General features: G+C 53.3%; 2 protein-coding genes across 2 annotated transcripts; both read right to left on the bottom strand.

Moving 5' to 3' along the window:
- Positions 1–764: 764 nt before the first annotated feature.
- On the bottom strand, positions 765–1,722 carry PG998_008591 (uncharacterized protein; the record flags this gene model as incomplete). The annotated part of the gene is made up of 2 exons (XM_066875407.1): positions 765–1,139; positions 1,204–1,722. The coding sequence occupies 2 exons, from the start codon at positions 1,720–1,722 to the stop codon at positions 765–767; spliced, it is 894 nt and encodes a 297-aa protein (XP_066731352.1).
- Positions 1,723–12,717: 10,995 nt separating this feature from the next.
- Positions 12,718–16,215, bottom strand: PG998_008592 (1-phosphatidylinositol 4-5-bisphosphate phosphodiesterase 1; the record flags this gene model as incomplete). The annotated part of the gene is made up of 1 exon (XM_066875408.1): positions 12,718–16,215. The coding sequence occupies one exon, from the start codon at positions 16,213–16,215 to the stop codon at positions 12,718–12,720; it is 3,498 nt and encodes a 1,165-aa protein (XP_066731353.1).
- Between the last annotated feature and the right edge of the window lie 7,623 nt (positions 16,216–23,838).

The following is a 23,838-nucleotide window of genomic DNA, read 5'->3' on the forward strand; positions in this document are numbered from 1 at the left end:
AGGCGGGCAGCCCGCGTGAGATCTGGATTCTCATTTGGTTGGCTCGTGGCAGAAACCAGCACTCTGCGGCATGTTTCGAAGTGAAGCAGCCTGTGTAGACCCTGAGGCGATATGATTGGTCACGCCCACAACTCTGTGCATGCATGAGGCATGTGTTCGCCATATAAGCCAGGCCAACAAGTTTGTGCCACGGGAAAGAAACCGCTTGGCATTTGCTTCCTGGTCATGGTCACACTGAGGACTGTAACTCTGCTTTTCTTATTTCTCGCATTTGCTTTTTGCCGTGTCCCAAGAAGATTGTGCGTGCATAGAATTCAAGGGGGCGGGGTCGGAGATCAGATGGGCAGCTTAGGGAATAGATGTTCAAAGTATGCAGTATGTGTTCGGGTCCAAGGGCGGGGCAGAATCGCTCGCAACATATGTAACCCCCGGGAAACTGATCGCCCTCCTGGCGTCGCTAGGACGCAGTAAGCAGTGACGACATGCGACAACGTGCAGTAAGTAACATGGCTGCTCGGCTACGGGCGTATCCATCGTCACTTCGGGATTGCAGTGTTTCATGAGGTTTGTTTTGATTTGATTTGGTATTATTGTCTGCAAGGTAGTGTTACAAAAATAAATGGTATCATTTGCCGCTCATTCCAGTCATTAAAAAGTGAAGAAAAAAAACAAGTAGAGACCCCAGCATATAAGCTCCAAGTTGTGGTGGTACAGCATGGTCCAAAACCAGGGAATATCCCGCGATCCTTCCGTCTCTGGGGAATCTAAGCCCACTTGTCGCCACGGCATTTCTTAAACGTTGCCGTAGATACCAATGGCTCCTTTTCCCACGGGGTCGGGAGGACCATGGCGAGTGTGTCGAGCTCTTCGCGAGCAGCTTGCATCCGCAGCTTGAGGGGCTCCTGCTTCTCCGAGCTGTCTTCCTCTTCCGGCAGGGCCAATGGGTCCTCGTCGGCCTGCTCGATGCGCTTGATGAGCTCCTCGAGCTCCTCCTCGGGCACATCCTCCACGAGCTGCGGCGTCGGGCCCAGGTGAAGCTTGTGGGTGTCGTAGACGAAGATCATCTTCTGTAGCGAGTTCAGATCGACCTTGCCCCATCGTAGAACCCTCCAGGCGCCCTCGGGGACGACGGCGAGGCGCTGGGCCCGGGTCAGATCCCGGGTGGAGCCCCCACAGCGAGGAGCACTCGGGCTTGAGCTCGGCCTGGCCGAAGAAGAGGGTGTCGCGAGAGAAGTCGACGTAGATTCTGGGCGCGTAGTCCCCCACGCCGAGCGCCAGCGTGTAATGCTTCAGGGCCTCGTGCCGCGCCTCGGAGTTGACATGCAGAAGCGCGGGAATCTGGGTGTTGGAGTGCCATGTCTCGGCGTCGTCGTAGGTGGTGAGGACGCCGTCCAAAGACGTGGGCGCATCGCGGCGGCGTGAGAAGGGCGACTGGACAGCCACCGTCCGTGCGGCCGGCATGGCCTCTTGCCAGATCTTGATGCGCAGCTCGGGTGGGAGCTCGCCGAACATGTGGAAGGTCTGCGGGCCCTTGGCCGGGGTGAAGAGGGAAGTAATTGTTCGTTCCATGTTGAACTGCAGAGAGTCGACGAGGTCAAGGTACTGAGAGCGTTGTCGTTGGTAGAATTTTGTGAGGAGGCCAAAGGAGTTTATAACAGGAACCAGAGCCAGCGGCGCATCCTGGGCATCGATGGTGGTAGTGTGAGACCTAGTGGATGGCATTGCGGTAGCGGGTATAGGGAGGCTTTGCGTGTAAGAATGGGTATGCTATGGTATGGAGCTCTGGTGGGCAAGGACCACCCGCTGTCGAATAAGAAGCAAGTATAGGGGGCGTGGTTGTTGCAGGGATTCCGGGGGTTGGGTTGACGTATAAGTCAACAAACAAGGGCTGTGCTGCTCACGTAAAGCGATGATCTAGACCGTGAAGCGGGTTGTTCAGCTTGTGTGCTCTGAGGAAACGTGGATTGTGCCTCGAGGATCTGAAAGAGTTATATATTGCCATGACCATTGAGCAATGAGGGGTCTCATCCTTGTCCAGAGCGAGCACGTACGAAGTACCCTGCTGCTTGACGCCGCCCACAACAGCAGCTGACGCCCGGTCACCAGCTACTTTTAGACAGCCTTTGTCGCCATGAGAAGGCCAGACCCTGTTAGCTGGGAGCCAGGAGATCCTTGGGGCAAGCCATGACAGCCAGGTAACTTTGAGCCCATCTCCAGCCAGAAGCTGGAACGTGGTTAGATAAACGGGGGGGACGCCACAGGAGACTAGGTTAATTGCTGTACAACAAAACGTCGTGCGTAGGAGGACAGGACGACAGGACGACAGGCGGCAGCTGGGGGCCGACTCACCGTGGCCACTCCACTCTCCCAAGAAGCCAAGCTCATCGATCTGCTTTGTGTGCAGCAACAGGGGTAGCCCTGCCAAGGCATGTCGGTGTGAAGCCGCCGGGGGTTGTTGCCTGTGCTACCACGACGCAAGCGAGGCTCGACAACTTGAAGGTGGGGGCAAGCACAAGTAAGGAGGCAGATAATTCATCTCAACTACCAACTAACTCCATCGACAAGAAAAGAGTGAAAAGGGAGAGCTCTGAAGCCATGACAAACGGCTGGAGGAGCCGTGTCTCCTTCCCTACAACGGCGGCACTGCCGACCGACTGAAGCCGATGTAACGCTAACGAGGCCCTGCAGCTGTCTCTCCCTGTATGTATGTGCTTGTATAGCCACAGCGACAAAGTGCGCGTATGCATCGCCTATCCCTCCCTTCTTTTCTCTGTGATTTGCTCTATGACGGGTGTTTTACGCGCGTTCGACAGTGCTGCATCTCTCTTGCGCCACAGAGAGCCCAAGATATGGTGTCACGAGGAGTTGCTGTGGAGGTCCAAAGTGCGTGCGCAGGTATCCATCCGTTCAATTCAGACTCGACACATATCGTAACCTACACCTACTGCCAACATGCCGCCTTTGTTCCACCATCTCAGACCTGGCGAAATACGATACTACCGTGACTGACGTGGAAAGTCAGGACGGGTCAATGACAGCTCGCTAAGTCTCTCGAGTCAGTGGTTCGTTCGCATCGATTGTAGATCAGACAAACACTGGGGGCATACGGGGGAAGTCTATCAACGGACAATGTCGGTCAACGGCGAACTCTCCCCCGATCACCTGCACCACCCCGTTTAGGTAATCCAGGGTTCATTCACACTCATTTGAGTGGCGGGAGCGAATGAGTCGGCAAACGATAATATCTGGGTGCAAGGCGACTGATGAGGAATGTGTATTGAGTCACTCACTACCTCGATGGAGCTGGATGGTGGCAGTGGCAGTGCCCATGTATGTAGCCGAGTGATTCGGTAGCAGTGGTGACCATTCGCATTCCATCTTGCATGCCGAATTGAACAACAATTGAGCAACAATTCGATCGACACCTGCTGACCAAAACGTACATGCCTCATGATGAGCAGGTTAAATCAGAGTTCATCTCTCGCATCGTTGACAAGAACCTGGACAGTTCATGTCATAGCGTGCGTTCTATTTTTACCAAGAAGAGACATTTCCATTCCAAAAATTCCATGCTGGTCGGAGGTTGATTCACCTCTGGCGCCGACCCGCCGATGCGTGATTGACTTTCTTGCGTTCGCGCCCGCCAAAGGAGCATCCGGTCCGCGTCATAATTCGAGGCATGATCTGGTGACCAAGCAGGAAGCAGGAGGAGAGTTGGTTTGCCGGCGACAGGCGACCCTTCTCGCGTCGCCTTACACCCTTCCTACGTATTGCTCCATGGGCGTTGATGCAATCGGGGGATTCTTGACGTAGCCCACGACGCGTTCGGGCGGGCCCAGCGCGGCTCGGCGCTGGTCTCCACGACGAACGGGACATGTCGGCACCCAGGCGGCACTGGATGAAATCTGCCTCGCCATCCACCCAGCGCTGTACATACGCTAAACCACGCATCATGCAGCAGCAGGGCCAAGCAAGGCCAGCTAATCCTCACCACTGCAGCTGCCAATGGGACAGGCGACATGCGACATGAGACGAAATCGGGCAATTCCATCATCGGGTTACCACAGAAAGCAATATATCCGTCGTCGTCATGTGCTGCGTCCTATGTACGTACGTGAGCCCTGGAGATGCGGTGATCCCCTGCGCTCCTACTGGTCATCTGCTGTGGCTATGTGCAGGGTGCATTCCTCTGCGTCCAACTGCTGCTCACGATATCCACTTGTATTGCGAATTGCTGTTGCACCACGTTTGTTGGCCAACATCCAAAACCCAATTGAACCAGATTTACGGGTTCTGATTACATGACCTGTCGCCCTGTCTCTCCGTCTTCTTCCGTATGGGCGGCTCTCGACATGACCGGCTCTAGATATCTCGAAGTGGAAGACCGAATACTGCAGGAGGGTAACCAAAGTTCAGACCGAGGGGTGGATGATAGCAAATCTGGGGAATGAGTTCAGTCCAGCCAGCCCATGAATCAGACCCTGAAATGCGGACGGAATTCCTCCAGGACAAACATCCATGATGCTTAACCTCGGCCTCGTACATGTCGCAGTCGTCCTGCATGCATGTTCTATATCCTGGGAGGGGAGTGACTCTCTCTGTCTCTGTCTCTCTGTCCCACCCACTGCTACCCCTCATTCCAAAATGTTACATCCCGCTTTGATGGGGATGTCGGCTCAAGCCGCACCAATGCCGTGATGGTCACCCCCTCCAGTACCCCCCTCAGCCCCTACTCCCCCTGCAAGACGGTTGGGTTCCCTCTGTAGATCTGCACCAGGATTCCTATCCCGGTCCCGTTACCCTGGTCCCGCCCTGCTTATTGCGTCTGCTTATTGTCTGAGGCCCTTTGGCCCTTGACCACCCCCAAAAGCTTGGGTGAATGAATGCACGAGTCTCGCTCCGATTCAAGTGACAGATCGGACTCACATAACCTTGGGCAAGTCCAGGGTAGATGTGAGTATCATCTACGAATATCAACCAGCAGATACAATTCTCCGACACACACCGGCCATATGTTGCGTTCAAGGCAATTTAATGTACATACATATGGACACATGCCCGTCCAGCAGTCACCTTAATCGCTCTTCTCGCCTGAGTCAAGATAATTCACACTCGGCCGGAAATTAGCAAGCCCCGCTCCCTCGGCCATCATCTTCGGGACCGTAGCTAAGTAGTAGATGGAAATGAGCAAGAGGGTTTCCTTCTTCTCCATTGAGACCTGGCAGGTTTTCCCGGCAAAGCAATTCCATATCACTGTAGCTGAGAAGAGAAAACAAACCATACTCCCATTCCTCACATCCTTCTACGCCCCAATGGAACAAAAAAGCAACAGCTCTCGAGATTCAAGCAGACACTGTCTTACTAGCTCTGGATACTCGTTCAGGGAGCTGAGACAGGGCTTCAATCGCCCGTGGCACCAGAGGCAAATTGCCTGTTCTCATGAAATTATCCAATTAACTATCTTGGTAACCGTCTAAAAGAAAATTGAATCTTGCCCTCATCCAAGGAGAGATCACACGCTGACCTATAGCCTCCAATGCCCCCTGACCGATTTCATGTACGTCTATAACAAGAAGAGGTCGGCATGCCGCACGACACCCGCCTACACCTACACTACCCAAGACGTTGCAGTGAGGTCCCTCCGCCAAAGACCAAACCACACTGTCTTAACCGTCTCAGAAAGAAGACGCATCTAGAACGTGATGCTCACACCACTTACCTCCCCGCCATGAAGGTCAGCTGTGTGACAAGTGGCGTTGCCCTATCGCTTCAGCTCCCCATGGTAGGGTCCCGTGGCGTTCCCAATATTTTCTGCAGATGCCACGTTTTAAGCGAAACTCTGCAGGACCCAACGGCCTGGATTCAGCTTCGAGAACAAGGTTTGGGGCCGGCTACCACCGGATCCAGGTGCCAGCTCCAACGAGGCGTCGTTGCCCGCATACAACGCAGACAAACACACATAGGCCGGACCGTCGAATAGACTAGCGGGGGCATGCGAAAGCAAGCAGGAGGCGAGCAGCTGGAGCAGTCTAGGCCCTTCAACATGGCTTTGCGGCTTCTTTCTCGTCCCTCAGCCCTAGATAGCACGTCGCAAGTAATGGCTTGGGGACTATATTGATTCTTCAGCTATCATATTCATCCTCCTTCATTCAACTAGTCTACGCCCATCGCCTAACCTGGAGCCGCCACCATTGCCCGAACAATGCAACGTGCGTATCGGCTGCGGGAGATCATCCTGCTTTCTGGTGGCTCGGGGCACCGGGAACCATCGACCGTGTCGAGCCAACCAACCCCCGCCCAGCTCTTTGTCTGGAGGTGCTTGACAGCGCAGATCCCAAGCGGGAGAGCTAATACAAGCATTGGGTCCCCCGCGTCAACCGTGCGGAGCGACCGCGGTTTCTTACTTTAGCAAACTCGGAGCTAGACACAGATGAGGCTGAATCTCTGGAGGCTGGCCTCGAGGGGTGGAAGGACTGCCTATTGGTGAACTTACGATCAACGCGAGAGGGCTCGCGGGGACAGAGCTCACGCTACAATGTTTACCAACGATACCGCGGTGAGGTCTAGGCCCGCTCTATCATTGAGGCGCCTGGCTGGCTCTCTCGATATCACGTCGACTATTGACTCATCACTTATCTCCTCTGCCGTGACAAGGTTCCAGCATGCGAGCCTCAATCATCAATCTCATCAAACGCGCCACTTGTCAATTAGCTGAATGAAATATGAACTAATCGGACACCGAACACGAAAGCGTACACATTGTTATCTCCTTTCCAGGGGACAGTTACCAGGCCACATTGTTGCCTGCTATCCCAAGAATGCTGACAAGAATAAGAAAGTCAAATATCCCCATGGTTTCTTGATGGTAATCACATACTGATAAGGAAAGTGTTGCACTCGTGCAGCACGAGTTAAACGCAATTATTCCAGAGACGCATAGGATAACAATTAAGGTCCCTCTCAGACAGGTTCATATCCGTGATATGCACCTTTTTCAGTCTACGTGGATGCTTGGCTTGTTTCGAAATGAAAGTTGCAATACTCACAGCAAGGAAGCGCAAAGATAACTCTAAGTAACAACTCTATCTGATGGCCGGCCCTTCACATCTACTCCAGCTTGCGGGCCAAGAAGCCGCTACGACTGCCCTCAAGACGTGCCGGAGGCCCCAGGGCAAGCGCCACGGGCCGTGTTCATGGCAACCTCCGACGCAACTTATCGGTCAAGGCCAAAACAAGCGCCGTGAATGGGACGGACATGCCCTTTCTCCTCTTTCCCCTATCTGAGTGCCAACTCCCTACGAACCCAAGCCTAAATCGGTCGTGCTTACGAGAAATACCCCGTGCGGCAAGCTGCTGAGAGCTTCTGTCTGAAGACCTGCTGTTCGTTGTCATCTCAACCTCTAGATGAGTTTTCGTCTGCACTCTACTCATATCAGGGGTAAAATGCACTCCATGTCGCGTTGTCTCGTCTGTCTAACTGCTGAAGCTTGGGAGAACAGGCACGATCGCGTACGAGCTTTGGGTAGCTTGCCTTTGCTATACGCGGGGTGTTGTTGTTTCAGGCAAGCTCACAATCTGAGAATACATGTTCATGTCTACGAAAGGAAACTTTGCCGATGCCCTGATTGTTTGTGACTCGGAAGTACTGCTGCCAGTCACATAATTGATATCAAGCACTATGGTTCTCCCTATCTGGACCTAGACGATGCCTGTGAGCTCAGTCGAAGTACCGCATGTAGAGAGAGAATGGTATGTTAGCTTGACGCTGAGCGGCGGAATGTTAGGAAAGCCCACCATGGACTCCTCGACATGTCACTTAATGCCCAGAGTCGGATATGTAGGCCTCTATGTAGCAGGCGCGAGTCGACGTATTCGTGGATGGGCAGCGCTTTCGTCTGGTGACAGGACTGAGTAGTCAGTAATGGTTATTGTTCGACATCCTTCAGGTATCTCAAGCGATTCAATGGCATGTTGGATATTGTGTTCAGGAGCTTATGAAGACGACCTCGATTGGTGGCACCCAACACGAGACTTGGAGGCTGCCTTCTTCCTCGCCAAACGTTGCGGCGATTCAGTAGTAGCTGAAGATAGCGCTACTCATTAAGTACTAGTATATTCGAGGGACAATCTATAGCAGTAAATACGAGAACGTTGGTATGGTAACCTGATACAATAGCCAGTCATGTTGTGCTGGAAACCCTTCCGCGAAACTGAACTGGAAACGCCGATCGTATGGGGGCCTCAAGCATCGCACTATTCGTTTCTTCTGAATTTTACCAAAACAAATTAGATTATATGGGCGAAAGGCCTACGTTATCACGGTATTTCCGTATGTGGTGCATAACTTCCCCTATCTCAGCCCAGAAGTCCTCTGGAATCATCAATCTACGATAGGCTGAGGCATATATGGAACGTAGAATTCATCAAATATCTATCATATTGACGCCTTACTCTTCATTGACAGTCCCCAGGCCACTCGATTATCACTGTAGATTTTGGCCAGTGTTGATTGATGATGAGGGTTAGACCAGATGGATGTATCATGGGGAATAGCAAGTATGAGTGGTGCTGGCAGGCTTGGGCTCTCCCCTTTCTTTGCAGTTCTCTTGTGAATTCCAAGGTCATATCACAATCACCATGACCCATTGGCAATCTGTGTCAGGAGAGAGCTGCGATTTCTCGACAGAACACATTATGCATACATGTTGGTCTATGCTTAACCAAGCTGGATCATATCAGTCCCCGAAATGGAGAACGTTACTAAAAGAGCAAGCATCCTGATGCGAAAATCACAGCAGTCAGTTATCTCTACATATCCCGAGTCAGCGGCGAAGGTAGAAACTCCTCGGAGCAGCGCTATGCAGACTGCCCACGCCTCCCAGAATTGCATATCTGATCTAGCTATATACCATACAACGTTTCTTTCGCACGCGTGTCTCCATTTGACACCAAGAATGTTGTTGCCCAAAGCCACACGTCCACCGATCATCAATCTCGGCATTTCAAACACGAAGATTGACATACCAGTGTCATACCAGTCACTGGCCGAGCCGACCGCCATTGGAATTACGATACTCCCAAGCTTACAGGTTTGGGGTAACATTAGAAACGAGTCTACAGGACCAAGTTGCGCACTGTGAAGATCTAGAAGAGATCTGTAACAGTACCAGGGCCTATCTATGGACCCAGATCTATCTCCTAGGAACTCAACCTTGAGCCGGAAGAATCTCTCTTGAAATAGAATAGCCTCCCCTAACCTAGCATGATACCTACGTAGCACTAGTCGACTCTACCACTCAAGAGACGCGAACATAAGCGCCATTGACAGAACACGTATATCAAACAGTGTCACAGACTGCATCGCAAAAGCGCGGTGCAGCACCAAGGGATCTTCCATAGAAACGCCCATACTAGTGGCAATCGCATAACTACGCTCTGCACCGTTACGGCTCTTGTTCTCGATCGCCTGTGAATATCATGCGCGTTCCAACCAACGAATAGCTTTACAGGGCTCATGAATCACACTTGGACACTGATAGGGATCAAACGTACAACTTTGCTTAGGTTTGAGAATCGACCCATGTGGATGTGAGGGGACGAGATCCAGGTAGTAGTGAGTCACTGTTCACTATGGCCCGGCTTGCCCTGTTGAGCCAACCCGCCCGGTGATGATGTTTTATGTTGACAGCCTCGCTGGCATGCTCCCATCTCCATCACCAATGGTGAAAGCCGAAGTAGATATGCCGAACAGCAAGGAGGCCTGCAGCCCCGGGGCGCGCCCTGGCGTAGCCCACGAGGCCAACCGCCAACGTCAGGCAGTAAGGAAGGGCATATGAAGTGGTAAAATAGATAAATTCACGTTTCAACTTTATCTCCCCCCCTTGCTTGGTACATCGTCAACCACCAGGTACAAGTAGCGAATGTAGCAGGTACGAAGACGACAAGTTCCTTCTTCAACGTATGTAGGCTGGGCTCTACTTACACGCCTAGCGGGCCGGGTGGCCCATGATCCATGTCTCCTATCCAAACCCAACCCAGGGAGTCCGTCGATCAACTCGGTGGAGGCCGTCGCAGCGGCGGGGAGGGGGTTGCGAGGGCGGCATGGCGTGTGGATTGATTGCATGGGGGGAGCCCAGAGAAGAAAGAGAGAGGGAGGAAAAAGGAAAGCAAGAAAAGAATCCCCTCGCTCACCTCGCCCTGCCGCTGTCTCGTATCCCGAACGTCCAATCAGCAAAAGTCGGGTATACCCAGATGTCGAGTTTCTTGTCTCATCTCCAGGCCGTGCCGCGTACGTCCCGCCGTCAGCCCCTGCAGTTGACAGCTGAGTTGCGCATGCAGCAGCATTGCAGTAGCGCAAAGCGGGATTTTATTTCCTTCGTTCCCTTGGCAGATCTTTCTCCCCCTCCCTCCCCCCTCCGTGTATGTCTCTCCCTACCTTGCCGCGCTCCAGTCTTACAGTACCGGCATGCACGGGGCGTTGGGTGGTGGTGACAGGGAATAAAGTTGATATGATCAACCGGGGCGTGCTTGAAGATATGCGCCCATCTGCAGCTGCAGCAGCAGTAACAGTGGACGACGACGCAGTAGTAGGCAGCCAGTCAGAGCTGTATTACATGCAGGGGACGGACCGTACCCGACAACGGACAAGAGATGCCGTTAGCACGAGGAAGTCGCACACTGCCGTTGGGTCATCATCAGCTGAGGTCAGATCAGAGACACTGCCGACGAGGGAATCGGTTGGCCTGGAGTGAAGCAAAAACGCGATGCACAGCCTACCTGGCTGGGGTAGCCGGAATCCCACAGCACGTGTGTACGGCCATATAATACGTCGACGCAATGTGGTTTGGTTTGGTTCGGGCTTGATGGCAGTTGGGCACGAGGACAGAGAGAGTCGCGGAGGGGGATCGATATCCATCCATTCATTGGGCCTCACCCACCACACCCAGGTTACCTGATTTACTCACCGCAGTTTTGGCGTGTCTGAGGAAGCGCGCCCGTTTTGGAAACTGAGCGTCGTCCAATCATGACCGCTCTTTGCCCTCAATCGGGCTGTGGTCGTCGCAGGGCTGCTTGCTGCCATTCTTCATCCCTGTTTTTTTTCGGTTCAACGGAGTCGGCGAGATCTGCAGCGGTCAAATCAACCCCTGCACACTCGTCAACGGCCCTGCCCAGGATGTGAAAATTGCGCAGCGGTCAAAAAGAAAAACCACGCTGTTTCAAGGAAACATCCCCAGGAGGCGTGCGGCCCTCACCGGTAGGTCGTGATTTGCACGGGGGGTCGTCAAGACGATATCCACGTGACCCCAATGGGAGACGAAAGGGCCCTTGACCGCGAGTCTCCATTCTCCCGAAGAGATGACGTCGGCCTACCCTTTTTCCCAATCGTGCTCCCCGCGTGAAAGTCAGGCTTTAGCTTGGTGGTACCCCGGGCGCCTCCCCGGCGTATCAGAGGGCTGATGAGCCCTTTCAACCCCCCTGGCGAAGACGGGGGGCCCAAGTTGTCGGGTCCTCTCGCTGCCCTGCCCCTTTCATCACCTGGCCTCCCAACCCCCACTCGGGGCCATGTGACATGTTATCTGGCCCGGTATGGCTATCCGAAAGATGCAGAGCAATCTCGCCGGAGCCCCTTGAGTTGACATGTCCGCTTTAGAAAAGAAGAATTTATCGCGATAAATTGGGGCTCGGCAGGGGCAGATGCGTGGCGGCTATCAGCGGGATCTACGGCACCCATCGACAAGGGTTGAAGATGACAAGACAGATTTTGCCCAGTCCTGTTGCTGTGACGTTACTTTACACGATGAAAAAAAGCAAACCTCGCTTGGTACACTGTGCGAGTGCGAAGCGAGGCTCTGTCTAAAGTCAAGGTAGGTATGTTGATAGTCACAAATCGTCATTAGCAAGAGTAGCATAGCAAGCAAGTTATTCGTCAAGTTGAAAATATGTTTCCATTTCAGTATGTTACTTGTACAATGTTCGTGGCGCGAGCCACTGCTATCTGTATCTTGGAAACAAGGTCATGAAGAAGGGGATGTATGCGCTGTGAAGAAGCGATCCCATATTCGTAAAATTCGTAATGACTCTTCTAGTCAAGGAGTATCAGGTGTCTTTGCCTAGACCTTCTCCAACTCTTACAAAGAGAAAAAGCCTTTCTGGCCGTCTCCGTTGAGATGCTCAGCACCCCTAACCGTCGCCATCCCATGCAGCCCGATGCCTGAAATAACCCTCGTCCACCCATGGGGATCGATTGTGCAGATGTCCGCCGCCGCCGCCGCGAGTGAGACCATGCGCCAGAAATAACCCTTCTCCCTGAAGAAATGACGCATCAAACTTTTTTTGTGTGGTTCCCATGTCTATCGTACCAGTCCCGCCAAACACCTGAAATGCGATTCCTTGCCAGATATGCGTGCTCATTCTCTGACGCCTCTGGTCGATTCAGCCCCAGGCCAAATTCTTGTTCGAAAATTCCCCCTATAACGCCTCGGTGAACCCGAAAAACAAAATGAAAAGAGCAAATGCACTATGACCGCTGATGTCCGTGATACGCCGTTCTCATGTGGTGATCGAAAAGGGTATTCGCCGTAGATCAAAAAATAAAAAACGAAGCTGGGGAATCATTGCAAAAATGGCCTGAGCTCACAGAGGCCGAACCATATTTCGCCTCGCGCCATATGTTGATACATGCTGGACGTCCTAACCAAGCGCAGGTAGAATATTCTGTTATACAGTTCGAACCAGGGAGCTGTCCGAATAGCCGCTGTCGAAACTAGACTTCTCCATCGTTTTCTCGGCTGCTAGCTTCGTGTTGCTGTTGTAAGATCGGTTAAAGACCTTATTGCCCAGCGTCTTGATCCTGCCGACCGGCTCGCTCTCGTCCCCGGGGTTGACGTATACGTTGGTGACGGGGCCGCGCTCGATACGGCAGAACAGCGTCGAGAACAGGTAGCGATCCCCGTTGGGATCAAGCAAAGGCAGGGTTCGGTATCCCTCCTTCAAGTTGGTAAGTTTTGCCGTGTATGTCGCCATGGGAGCCACGCGCTCGTTGCGTTTCTCGCCATCGGGCGACATTTTCACGCTGAATTTGACAAAGACGAGCTCCGGATACTTTGTAGTGAGTTTGAAGTGACACTTGTAGTCGAAAACGGGGTTGAAGCCGTTTTCTCGGACTACCTTGGTCGTGTACTTCAAAGGGGTGTCGGTGGGCGTAGGGATGCCGACACTGCTGTCATGCTTGTCTCTCTTGTCGTTGGCATGGAAAACCTCGACTTCGACGTACGGATCGACGGTGCGGTTGGCGGGCAAGTTGCTGGGGCGCATGAGCTGCTGCGCCGAGATGACGTCGATGGTGAAGGAGACGTTCTTGCGTTCCAACTTGCCAATGGCCTCATCCGGCAGACCTTCCCGCAACATGCGAATTTCTCGCATCGAGTGCGGCTTGAGGACGTAACCCGACTGGTCGGTGCCGCCTTCGAACATGGCCTGGTTGAGCTGCATGCCGTGGTCAAATGTCTGCCAGTTGAGCGCCGCCATCTGGACGCCTTTTCTCCAGTACATCAGAGGGTTGAAATTGTGCGAAGTGAGGCGGTTGAATTGGGGATACACCCGCATCATGAAGCGCATGTTGTGCCGATACAGGGCATCTTTATACTCCTTCGTCTTCGTGTGCTTGCTGAACGTCCCTTCCATGAACGACAAGATGTGGAAAGGCATCTTGCAATCGAGTGCAGCAAAGCCATCGAACTTCACTCCCATACAGTAGACCCCCAGTTCGCCAAGAGCTGGAACGATCTTGCTGGTCTTCTTCTTGTTGGGTGCGCTTTCGCTGCCGCTGTCATTGTCGCTCGTGTTGCTGCTCACCGTTTCTTGCACCTCGCCTTCGGTAATCGTGTTGTAGCGTTTGCCGACTCTCAGCCGGGATGACTCTCTCGGGCTGAGTAGCGGGCTGTTCGAGAGGTACATGGCCGGGACCGCTCCGTTATCCGCCGAGACTGGTTTGGTGTACGGCGATGTGAGACTGTTTGTGAGACTGTTGCCGCGGCGACGTCCAGCAGACGAGGGTGTTCGTCCTTTTCGTGATTCGTCCACACTCGGTGCTGCCGCCTTCACCTTGATCAAGACCCTGTGCTTCAGCTGAGAGGGCGAGGGCAGCTTGTCCGACGACGAATCCAGCGGTGCCGTTATCAAGCGAGTGCCGAATATCTCCTTCATGATGTCGGACATGATCACCTGCTGCGCGTTGTTGCAGTGAACCTCGAGAGAAACCAAGAGAGGGAACGGGCTGGCGACGAAGGCGTACTTGTTGACGATGTTGATGACTTCGCGAAAGGAAATGGCGTTTGTCATGGCGTATCCGTGCTGGACCTGGGGCTGCCCATCCGAACCATCCCAGCAGTCAATCTCGATGCTGCGACAGCCCTTGACTAAAGCCGTGATGTACCCCTCCACGCTGGACAAATCTGCTACCTGGCGGCCGAGCAAATAAGTGTTGTGAGAGCTGGATATGAAGTACTCATGCAGAGGCCGGTCGAGTGAGTATTCAGCAGGCTCGCGGGTGAGAGGAAGATTGTAAGTGGAAGTTAGGTAGGCAGCAAAGGCCTGCTCTGTCATCCGAGGCAAAGGGGTCTCGCCGTCTCCCAGCTCGCTGGCTGTCGGTTTGGGCCGGCGGGCGAAACGCATAAACTTGTCTTCCCAGCTACGCGGATCGGCATCAACGTCTTCGCCTTGGGTTTCGCGGAGGAACGAGGCAAATTCAGGCCAGGTAATGCCGGTTTCCACATCGGTGGTGGCTGCCCCGCGATAAACGGCGCGAATGTCGTCCCGGCGCTTCATCTCGCGGACAAAGAGTTGGAACTCGCCGTAATTGAGGCGGCCCGTCTTGGTGGCGTCCGCCAGGGTGAATTTGCTCTGCAGTTGTTCGGGCGAGATGTGGATGTGCAGGTTACGACACACGCGTTCGACGCCAGGAAGATCAATTTCCTCATCGTCAAAGGAGTGGGGCCGTCCCTCGAACTGCTTTGTCATTTCGCTGGCCCAGTAGGCACGGATGGCCTTTTCGTTGAACGACATCAGGGATGTCATGAGATCTTGGCGGTGCTTCGAGATGGCGTCCAGGGCATTGACCCAGTTGTCAAAGGTCTCCTCGTCCTCGGCAATCAGGTGCATGACCTTGCTCTTGGATTTGTCGGTCACGGCGTAAAGAATGGAAAAGAAGCGGCCCTCCTCCGACTCGGGTACTTCGTAGTCGAGACGATACTGCCGGATATCCGAACCTACTCGGATCTCCTTGATGTCGTCGATGTAAATGGATTTGGACGGGCGGCTCTTGTCCCAGGTGATCTTGGCAGCCTCCGAGTCTAGAACGAGGAAGATCTTCTTGTACTTCCTCTTCTTGGAGACCTTGAAGATGGACGTGCCCTTGATCAGAGCCAACGGAATGACGGGTCCTGCATGTGCGCCAACTGGAGACAAAGAGCCCGTGTTGGAACCTGGGTTACTCGTAGATGATACTTCTCGCAACGACCCATTCATCAGACCGAGAGCGTTGTATTCTTCTCTCTCGTCCGTGTAGGCATCGTCTGAATCGCTGTAGAAGACGGTTTCAGGTGGAGCGGTGTTATTGCTGTCGCTTCTGCGGCGCAAAATAGCAGGGCCGATAGTACCGTCTCGGCCTGCAGGGGTGACGGATGATTGGCGGCGGGTGGGTGCGAGCTTCTTGGCCCGGCTTGATAGCCTCCGCATGAGACCGCCTTTGCTGTCCCTTTCTCTGCTTTGCAGGGCTTCAGCTAGGGAATTGGCGCTAGGGGTCATGCTAGGGTTTATCGAATTGTTGCTCGGCTTGCGTGAAAGCTGGGAATCGCGTAATATCAAGGGGTCACCCAGCATCAAGGGGGTTGGCGGGAACTGGTCCACCTCGCGACCAAGAAACGGGAAGGGTTCGGGCGAGGCTTGAACAGAACCGCTCGCCATCAGGGCGGCGTACTCTGGGGTCATGAGCGGCGAGTCTCGTGGCAGGCTCGAGGCCATAGAAGAGGCGCTCATGGTCGAGGAGGGTATGGAACTAAATCTTGGGTTCGCCAGGGCGGCTGTCTGCACCTGACTGGGGCGCCGCCGCCGCTGCAACGAACCTTGGGAAGAGCCCTGAATAGCCATGGGAGGAGTGGTGGAGTTGGCATTGGGGTCGGGACTCGACCGTGGATGTGAGGTTGGGAGAGAAGGCATGGTGTATGGGTGCGGGATACAGCCCGGCACAAAGGGACGCGATGTTCTACGCGGTATATCGGTATAGAGGAGCGCAGGACAGACTGAGCTATGCGGAGAGGCGTGGCATCTATGAAGAAGATCGTCCAGTTGGTTTCGTGGGCCTCATGGTTCTGCCAGGTGTGGAAAGGAAAAGATCAAAGCTCAGTAGCCCATGGGCAAGCAGGCGGGAGAGGAGCAGCAAGGGTTTATAAAGATGCAGGCGAATCTTAAGCATACACGGACGGGGCCGTGACGGCCGTAGCTCGAAATGAGAGCACGCTGATCCCGGGACCAAGTTGCTTTATATACAATCTTCGAGGCAGTAAGTCGACACCCCACGATATCTATTGGGGTCCGGGGCAAAGTGGTGGGCAGGCCTACAAACCACCAGAGTCGGAGTAGCAGCAGGCCTCGAAGTACTAAGCGAGTACAGGTACGGCTGAGGGAAGTGAGTACGTCAAGGTACAAGCAACCACGCAGACTGGCTGTACAGCATATACGTACAGCGCGGGTTGGGGCCGTGGATGTAGCCTGCAACAGAGGGGTGCAAGGCGAGTGGCTGACTCTGCTGGGCAAGAGAGCGAGATGAAGGTGGTGTTGGTCAAGCGGAAGTATGCAGGTCGCTTTTTTCGGCGGGAACCACGAGAGACTAGGGTCGTTAGATATGCAGATAACCCACACGGGCGATCGATATTGTTGCTTCCTATGCCGTGAGGAAATTGTCTCCCGACTTTTCCTGGCTGGTCCTATACGTTTTTTTCTTCGTATCCTCTTGAGCTACCGGGAGATTGTAACTTCTTTTTTCCTTCTTCTGGCGAGCGCCGCTGGAGAGAGCTTGAGCCGGGTACACCGCTTGACAGCGGTTTTGTATGTTTCTGAGTGACGGCGATGCTCACACTAGTTTCCCAAGCACCGTCGGCAATTGTTTCTGATATGTTGGCCCAATAGCGCCGCAGCGATGCAATGCGCGCGACAAGCGAAGAGGAAGATATAAAATTGGGAGTTCGAGACTGGCGCGGGCTGCTGGATTTGCGCGGCAGGACTGGGCAATGGGTGGTACAGCGCTGAGATATGCGATGCAGATGCAATTGATGCGAGGAAAAATCGAAATGTGTCGATACTGGCGATCTGGAGTCGTTGGACGCAAGGCGGCTTTTGAGGTCTTCTCTGGCAAAGGCAGGACTTGAAGTTCACTTATGGTGCAGTAAGTAGACGGGGTCGGGAGATTATTAGTGACGGAACAGAGAAGGGATGAGAAGGCATGGCCGGACAGGGAACCGGGGTGCACGATCGACAGGTACGTACTGAAGGCCTCTAAACAGGTCGCCCAGTGAGCTAAGTAGCTTAGCCTGTGAAGCCAGGGTTGCAAAAGAGAAGAAAAAATACAAAGTAGGGAAATCAAAAAAGGAGGGGGTGGAGAGAGAGATTAGGTACAGTGTGCTTAGCAGAGAACAGACAACAGAGGGAGCAAAGAATGGGATTGGGCAGGGACAAGAACAAGAGAGCACCTGCTGAGCAGTGCAGTACCGAGCAACAAAAAAGAAACTCTGCAAGTATCGGCTGTGGAGAGGCGCATTGTACCGTACAGTAAAGCCCGTTCGTAGTGAGTACATGCAGCAGAGGTACAGGGAAGAAGAGTCGGCAAAGGATTGAAAAAAGGGAGTACGGCACAGGCCTTGGGTGCTTGAGCTTGAGGGGGAGCGAAGCAGGAGAAGATCGATGACTCTTTGCGGGCATAATTCGAGTTGAGTGGTTGAAATGGCATGGCACATGGGGCGTATCCAAATAAGAAACCAGAGGAGCACCAGCTCCCAGTACGTACTGCACTTGGCAGATGGGCGGGCGAGCATACAGGGGACACCCCAGGATTGGGCTGATTCAAGAATGTATCGCTACAGCGTGTGCTGTACAGACTCTTTTCTCTCTGCTGCCATTGCTCGGGCGCGCTCTCAGAGAGTCTCTGCCCTGCCTCCCTCGCCCTCTCACTACATGCATGCCGGCCAAGATCCAGGGGCAGGATAGCAGCTGTGTACCTACATCACCTTTTGCGGTGCCCCAGGAAACATCACACTGTGCATACATTCTTTCCTCTTCCTCTGCTCTTCCAATTGCTGCTAGAAGCAGCCCACGGGCACACGAGAGTTTCGATGAATGGAAGAAAACAGTCCAGTCCGATACTGCCGAGGGTAGAGTTCACATTCCAATCCACGATTATGCCGACCAATTGGGCCATCCTCGGAAAGGTTCGCTCGAAAGCTAGTTTGTATATACGCAGAGATATGTCCATACCAGGCGGAGAGTCGATTGGCTGGAGGGCACAGTTGGTAAACATTTTTGCAGATCCTGCTGGTATTGGACGGATCAATGGGCGGAGGAAAAGTACATGTGACGGGCATGGAGATTGGAGCTGCTGCACGAGAAACAATGACAGGTATGCTAGAAGGAGTTGAGAGGAACCACCGCGACCGTTATGCTAGGCTAGCAGGTGCGCTAGGCCTGGCACTGCAGCTGCTGGCCGTCTGCATGTTAGCCCTGGCTACTACCACCTTGGCTAGGTACTTTTGGCAGTGCGACACGCTGGACAATACCTGCTCAGAATAGCGTGTTGATGACTAGAGGGTGGAACCGTCGCTGACGGCTCCAGGAACAGAGCTCCTAAGAAGATAAATAAGTCTGCTACACGATACTGTACCTCAGGCAGATACACAAAGCAAGCGAAACGCACTGGGTACTGTCCGGAGCGGAATCAATTGAGGGTGTACTTAGCTCGGCTGATATAGGTGGTGCTAGGCTGGGCCTGTTAGGTACATGCTGCCCCCATCGACACTGGCTGCCCAGGACCTACAGGACTCCACCGACATCCAACAATGACTTCACCACCCTATATTGGGTGACAGCGCCATTACCTATAGGTACCTAACCTATGAATTGACGTGTTCGTCATGGGCGCACCGGCGGCAGCGATTTCACCGCCAGCCATCGGTGTCGCGAGAGAATTCCAGAGCCCCTCCCGCGACGATTTGGCGAGAGGAGGAAGCGTGTGTGAGCTTGTATATGTGTGTGCACTGTAATTAGCATTCTGAGTCAATAATGCGGCAGTAGTTCGCATTCCCACTGGCTGGTCCGAGAGTCCAAGTAAGCAAAGCGCGCACAGAGAATGGCCCAACCGAGGCGAGGAACGAGGCGGACTATCGAGCTCAATGCACCGCCTATTAGTACACAATATCCATCAAATGTTAGATTTGCGAGCCACCAGGCTGAAAAACAACAACAATGGCACGAACGAAAGTTGCATAAGGTGCAATTAGGCCAAGTATCCATCTAGGCAATGGCCGGGCACATACAAACACAACACAATGGTTCTAATTATATACGTCAGTACACAATCTTGGTCCGTACGAGCCCGATACACGCTACTATACGTACGATTGCAATTTTCTCTTCTTCTTGCTCTGTCCAGAGAGCCTGGGGGAGATGAGAAAGATTGCAAGATTAAAACCAAATCCAACCTAACCCAGATGCATGTGGCAGGTGGGTCCCAACAGCAGCACCTAACCCTACCGCAGTACCCAGTGCTCAGTAGATTGGATCAAGCGATTACCACAACGAATTTTGGCCAAAACCCGATGGCCCAAAGGAGTAGTAATTGGCAGCATGGCATCCATCTCCATCTGCCAACACATTCTGCTGAGCACTTCCTTTTCCTGCCTGTCTCCTCCTGACAGACCGTTGAAGCAACAGTTGGCAGTGGTGTTTTGTCATGATCTACCCCTTGCCCTCCCCCTGGAAAATACACGACCCCTGGGCTTCATCTAGGGTCCCGTAGGGCTCGAGGCGCAAGTTCGCTCGTGAAACCACCACGGCGCCCTAATTCACAACAAAAGACAGATAACTAACTAACTACCTCATCGATACGTACCGATGGCAAGCCATCCTACATACCAAGGGCAGCTGGAACCGTACGGTCGCTTCGAGAAGAAGTGGACAATGTGACCTTTCCTCTTGTAACCTAAGCTAATTGCGAAACAATATGGGGAGTGGGCTCCTTCTGACGATCATCCGGCCGTCGGAGAGGCTCCATCTCCAGTCAATAAGGCAGTAAGGGCAAGAATGGTACCACTGTTTTATTAAGTCGCCAACCTTATTACTGGCACTCTATCAGGGACACAGCAAGTAAATTTGATACTTTGCTAAAAAATCCATTGCGCCTGGCTGCGCTGCTCGCCCGTTCTTCCGCAGACAGGGTAAACCATACCGGGGAACGGGACCACGCCATGCCACCGCCGATGGTGAAATCTGGAATGGGCGCCGTCTTACTACAGGCACAGGTGCTACGCTAGGGGACCAGCTGACAGTGAGCCGGTGGTGACGGCATTATCCGAGAACCCGTATCAGCGTGTCCATTCCAGTTCTGTTCTATATCCGCCGCCCTAAAATACGTAGTTGTACTGTAGACCCTGAGGACCTGTTTTTTTGTCCCTCACAGGCCAGCCATATCAGATTCTCCCATCATTGTGGGCACTGAGAATTGTTGAACGTTATGTCATGATGTCCGTTGAACTTGAAACTACGCGTATTGACCGCCCGTCAAGGAAACTGTGATGGCATAGATATCAAAGCATCGTACTGGGTGATGCGTCTGTCTTCCGGCCTTCTTGTTCTGGCTGATCTACGGCCAACTTCTTCGTCTCTTCTCGCAAGAGTCATTTGGGTGAACCGAAGCTCAACCAACATTGCAATACCCCGATGGGGGCTAGCCGTCATTTCCCCAGGACTCGTGTGATTGACAGGCAAGACACTACGAATCTCTCGAGGGGCCTTCGTAAGCAAGCAGGCACGGTAAGACTTGGGAGGCAGCCTTTTTCCCTCTCCACCCCATCATAGCGATCGATGTGCCTTGATTCCAACTCTCACGCCTATCCTTATTTGCCGCGTGTTTCGTGACGATTCAGACAGGCGCACGCCCTGGATTCAACCCTCATGTTTACTGCAAGCCCCAAAACCGACAATGTCTCTCTTGCTTCCAAGCTTGCGGGCTTGCCATTGCCCCAGCACCCAGCTGGATTGTTAGAATTGCAGCGAGCCACATGTACAATGAATGGCATGCTTTACCCAGCGCTGAAGGTAGCACGTCTACATGCTGTTGAATATCGTTTAAGTGCAAAGCGCCAACATTGTCTGTGGTTCTATCCGAACAATTGTTGGTCAAGTCCGCACCACCAGACGAATAAGGCAGGTGTGGCGGCAGGGGTTGCGTCTATAATTGCAGGTGCTAAGACGGCATGATTGGCCGAGGTTACTCGCATTAGGAAATATCTAGAGGGCGTTGACTTCACCGCCCAGCTTCGACTCGTCTCTTCATTGGCACAGTCGCAGCTCACGGCTAGTGCTGACCACGCTGTAATTTTAGATATGGGCAAATCGGTCTTCCGTATCCAACTGTTACATCGCTGGGCCGCATCTCAGCTTCAACGTCAACGGCGGTCTACTCGGAGCATCTTACAGAAAGGATTACCCGACAGAGTGGGCGACCACGAATAGATTTACCGCAAATAGCAGCAAACGAACAACCAAGCCTCGCACCGCATGGCGGAAATAGGCTGTGCTGGATTGTTTTTCTCTTAATCATCAATCATCTGTACATTCATCGAAGCTCTTGGCTAAACAGGTCAAAATTTCGTGTTCTGTTTTGTTTGGTGCTCCTGAGCTGGGTTACATCAGGTGCAGCTTGTGATGTGATTGCAATTGCCCATGATGAAATTGTCGGTCTTACGCTCTCCCTGCCTGCCTGCCGTCTTCACCAACATCCAACACACACGATAGGCGGAAAGGGGAAACCGCACGCGCCGGGTGCGCGATATAATGAGGTGATTGGCGTACAGTATACTCTCTCGCCTGTGGTATTCCAACGCCGGGGCAGGGGTTGGAGTGTCACGAGGACAGTCTCTCGCATGCTCAGAACGTTACATGCCAGGGCACGATATGGTTGATCAGGGGTTTCGACCAATCAGCTACTGCCACCAGAGACATATCGATCGTGCCGTGCACTTTCCGAGGCACTCATCAACAGCAGACCAGCCCCTCTGGTTAGGATATTCACTTCAAATGCCGCGACGTGAGTTGTCTGTCACGTTTGCTATCTCCAGGTCCTCTTCCAAGCTTACCGGAATGGTTGACGGCACCAACCTACAACTTGAATGCAACTCTCCGCTACCAATAGGAGCTGTTTCCGGTGTGCATCAAAGGTATCATTTGAATTTCCGCCATTCAATTGAGAAACGCCGGAAGACGCACATGAATGCACTGCCGTAAGCGAGAAGGGCACATTGCATCCCTGATAGGTACCGGCCGTTGACCTGTCATGAAGCTGCAAGATAAAGAACGATCCAGCAGGTTTCCGAACTGACATATCGTGGACTTGGTCTCTATAGAACACTGAGTATATCGACCTCACGGAGACAAACCCTCGAGCCATGTCAGTGGGCCGGCCGGGCATGCGTTTGGTCAGGACTGACTTACATACTTCTGTGGTGTCAGGCACCGCCGCAAGCTCATTCGCAGGAGATGGAGGGGTCCAGCTCCCCTCATTCCCCTGTTCCCCCAGCCCACCGTTCATTCCCCAGGAAATAGACTCGTCATACTGCATCGTTACACATGTCACGTCGAGAATTAAGTATGGCACACTCTGATCCTGGCTATGATCGGTTGATCCCCGAATGCCTCATTTCACGGCTATCGCTATTCCCCCGCGGACAAGTTGCAATATCTCAATCGAATGGGCTTCCGAAGGAAAGGGTCAGGCGCCTATGCTCGGCATTGGATTTCAACCGGTGAGGCTCAAGTTGCCTCTTGAGAGGCCAGCTCAAATGACTTGCATATGAGCTTTGCCCGAGCTAGTATCGCCTGCTTGTCTACGTACATGGCTAGATAGCTTTTAGGTATACTCCCACGAGCACGCAAACAGGCATCATGCGCGCGGCATTCGATCGAGGTGCCAGAAAACAGCCGGGGCCACTCAGCTCGCCCGCCCGTCCGCCCGTCCGCCCAATCTGCATCTACTTGCCTTTTCCTTCTTTCTTTCATTTCTTTTCTGAATAGCGCGCGACGCGGCGCCAACTCGCGCCTCGCTTTGCCTTACACATGGATACATGGATGCATGGATGGCTTCCTACGTCGTCGAACCATGCCAGAAGTCGTGGTACCGCACTGCTGCCCCCAGATGGTACGATGGCCTGCATAGGTACCGATGGATACATACTTTGCAAACCTCCGAAGCGAAAAAGATGCGCTACGGGATGGCATCGCCCGGCTGTTCCGCGTTCAACTTGCAGCTGCATGCTGCAATCGTGCAGGCCATTGCAGTTGGACGTATTGATGCGTACATACATATAGGCATGCGTATTTATTGCCAAACTCTTGTACGTGAGTGGCCCGTTGGGCTCAAGCGGCCGCGCTGACTGGCGACGACTGAGCTGAGGGTCAGAGAGAAGCAATTGATTGACGTCCTTCCCCCCTCCCATCGCATTGGGATCCCACCCAGCCCACCTGGCATGTGGCACTCGACTTGCCAGCAACGACGGCGGAAAGACACAAGGTTTGGGG

Source organism: Apiospora kogelbergensis (genome assembly GCF_038363985.1).
Source record: "Apiospora kogelbergensis strain CBS 113332 chromosome Unknown utg000005l_segment0_segment0, whole genome shotgun sequence".
NCBI classification, from domain to species: Eukaryota; Fungi; Ascomycota; class Sordariomycetes; order Amphisphaeriales; family Apiosporaceae; genus Apiospora; species Apiospora kogelbergensis.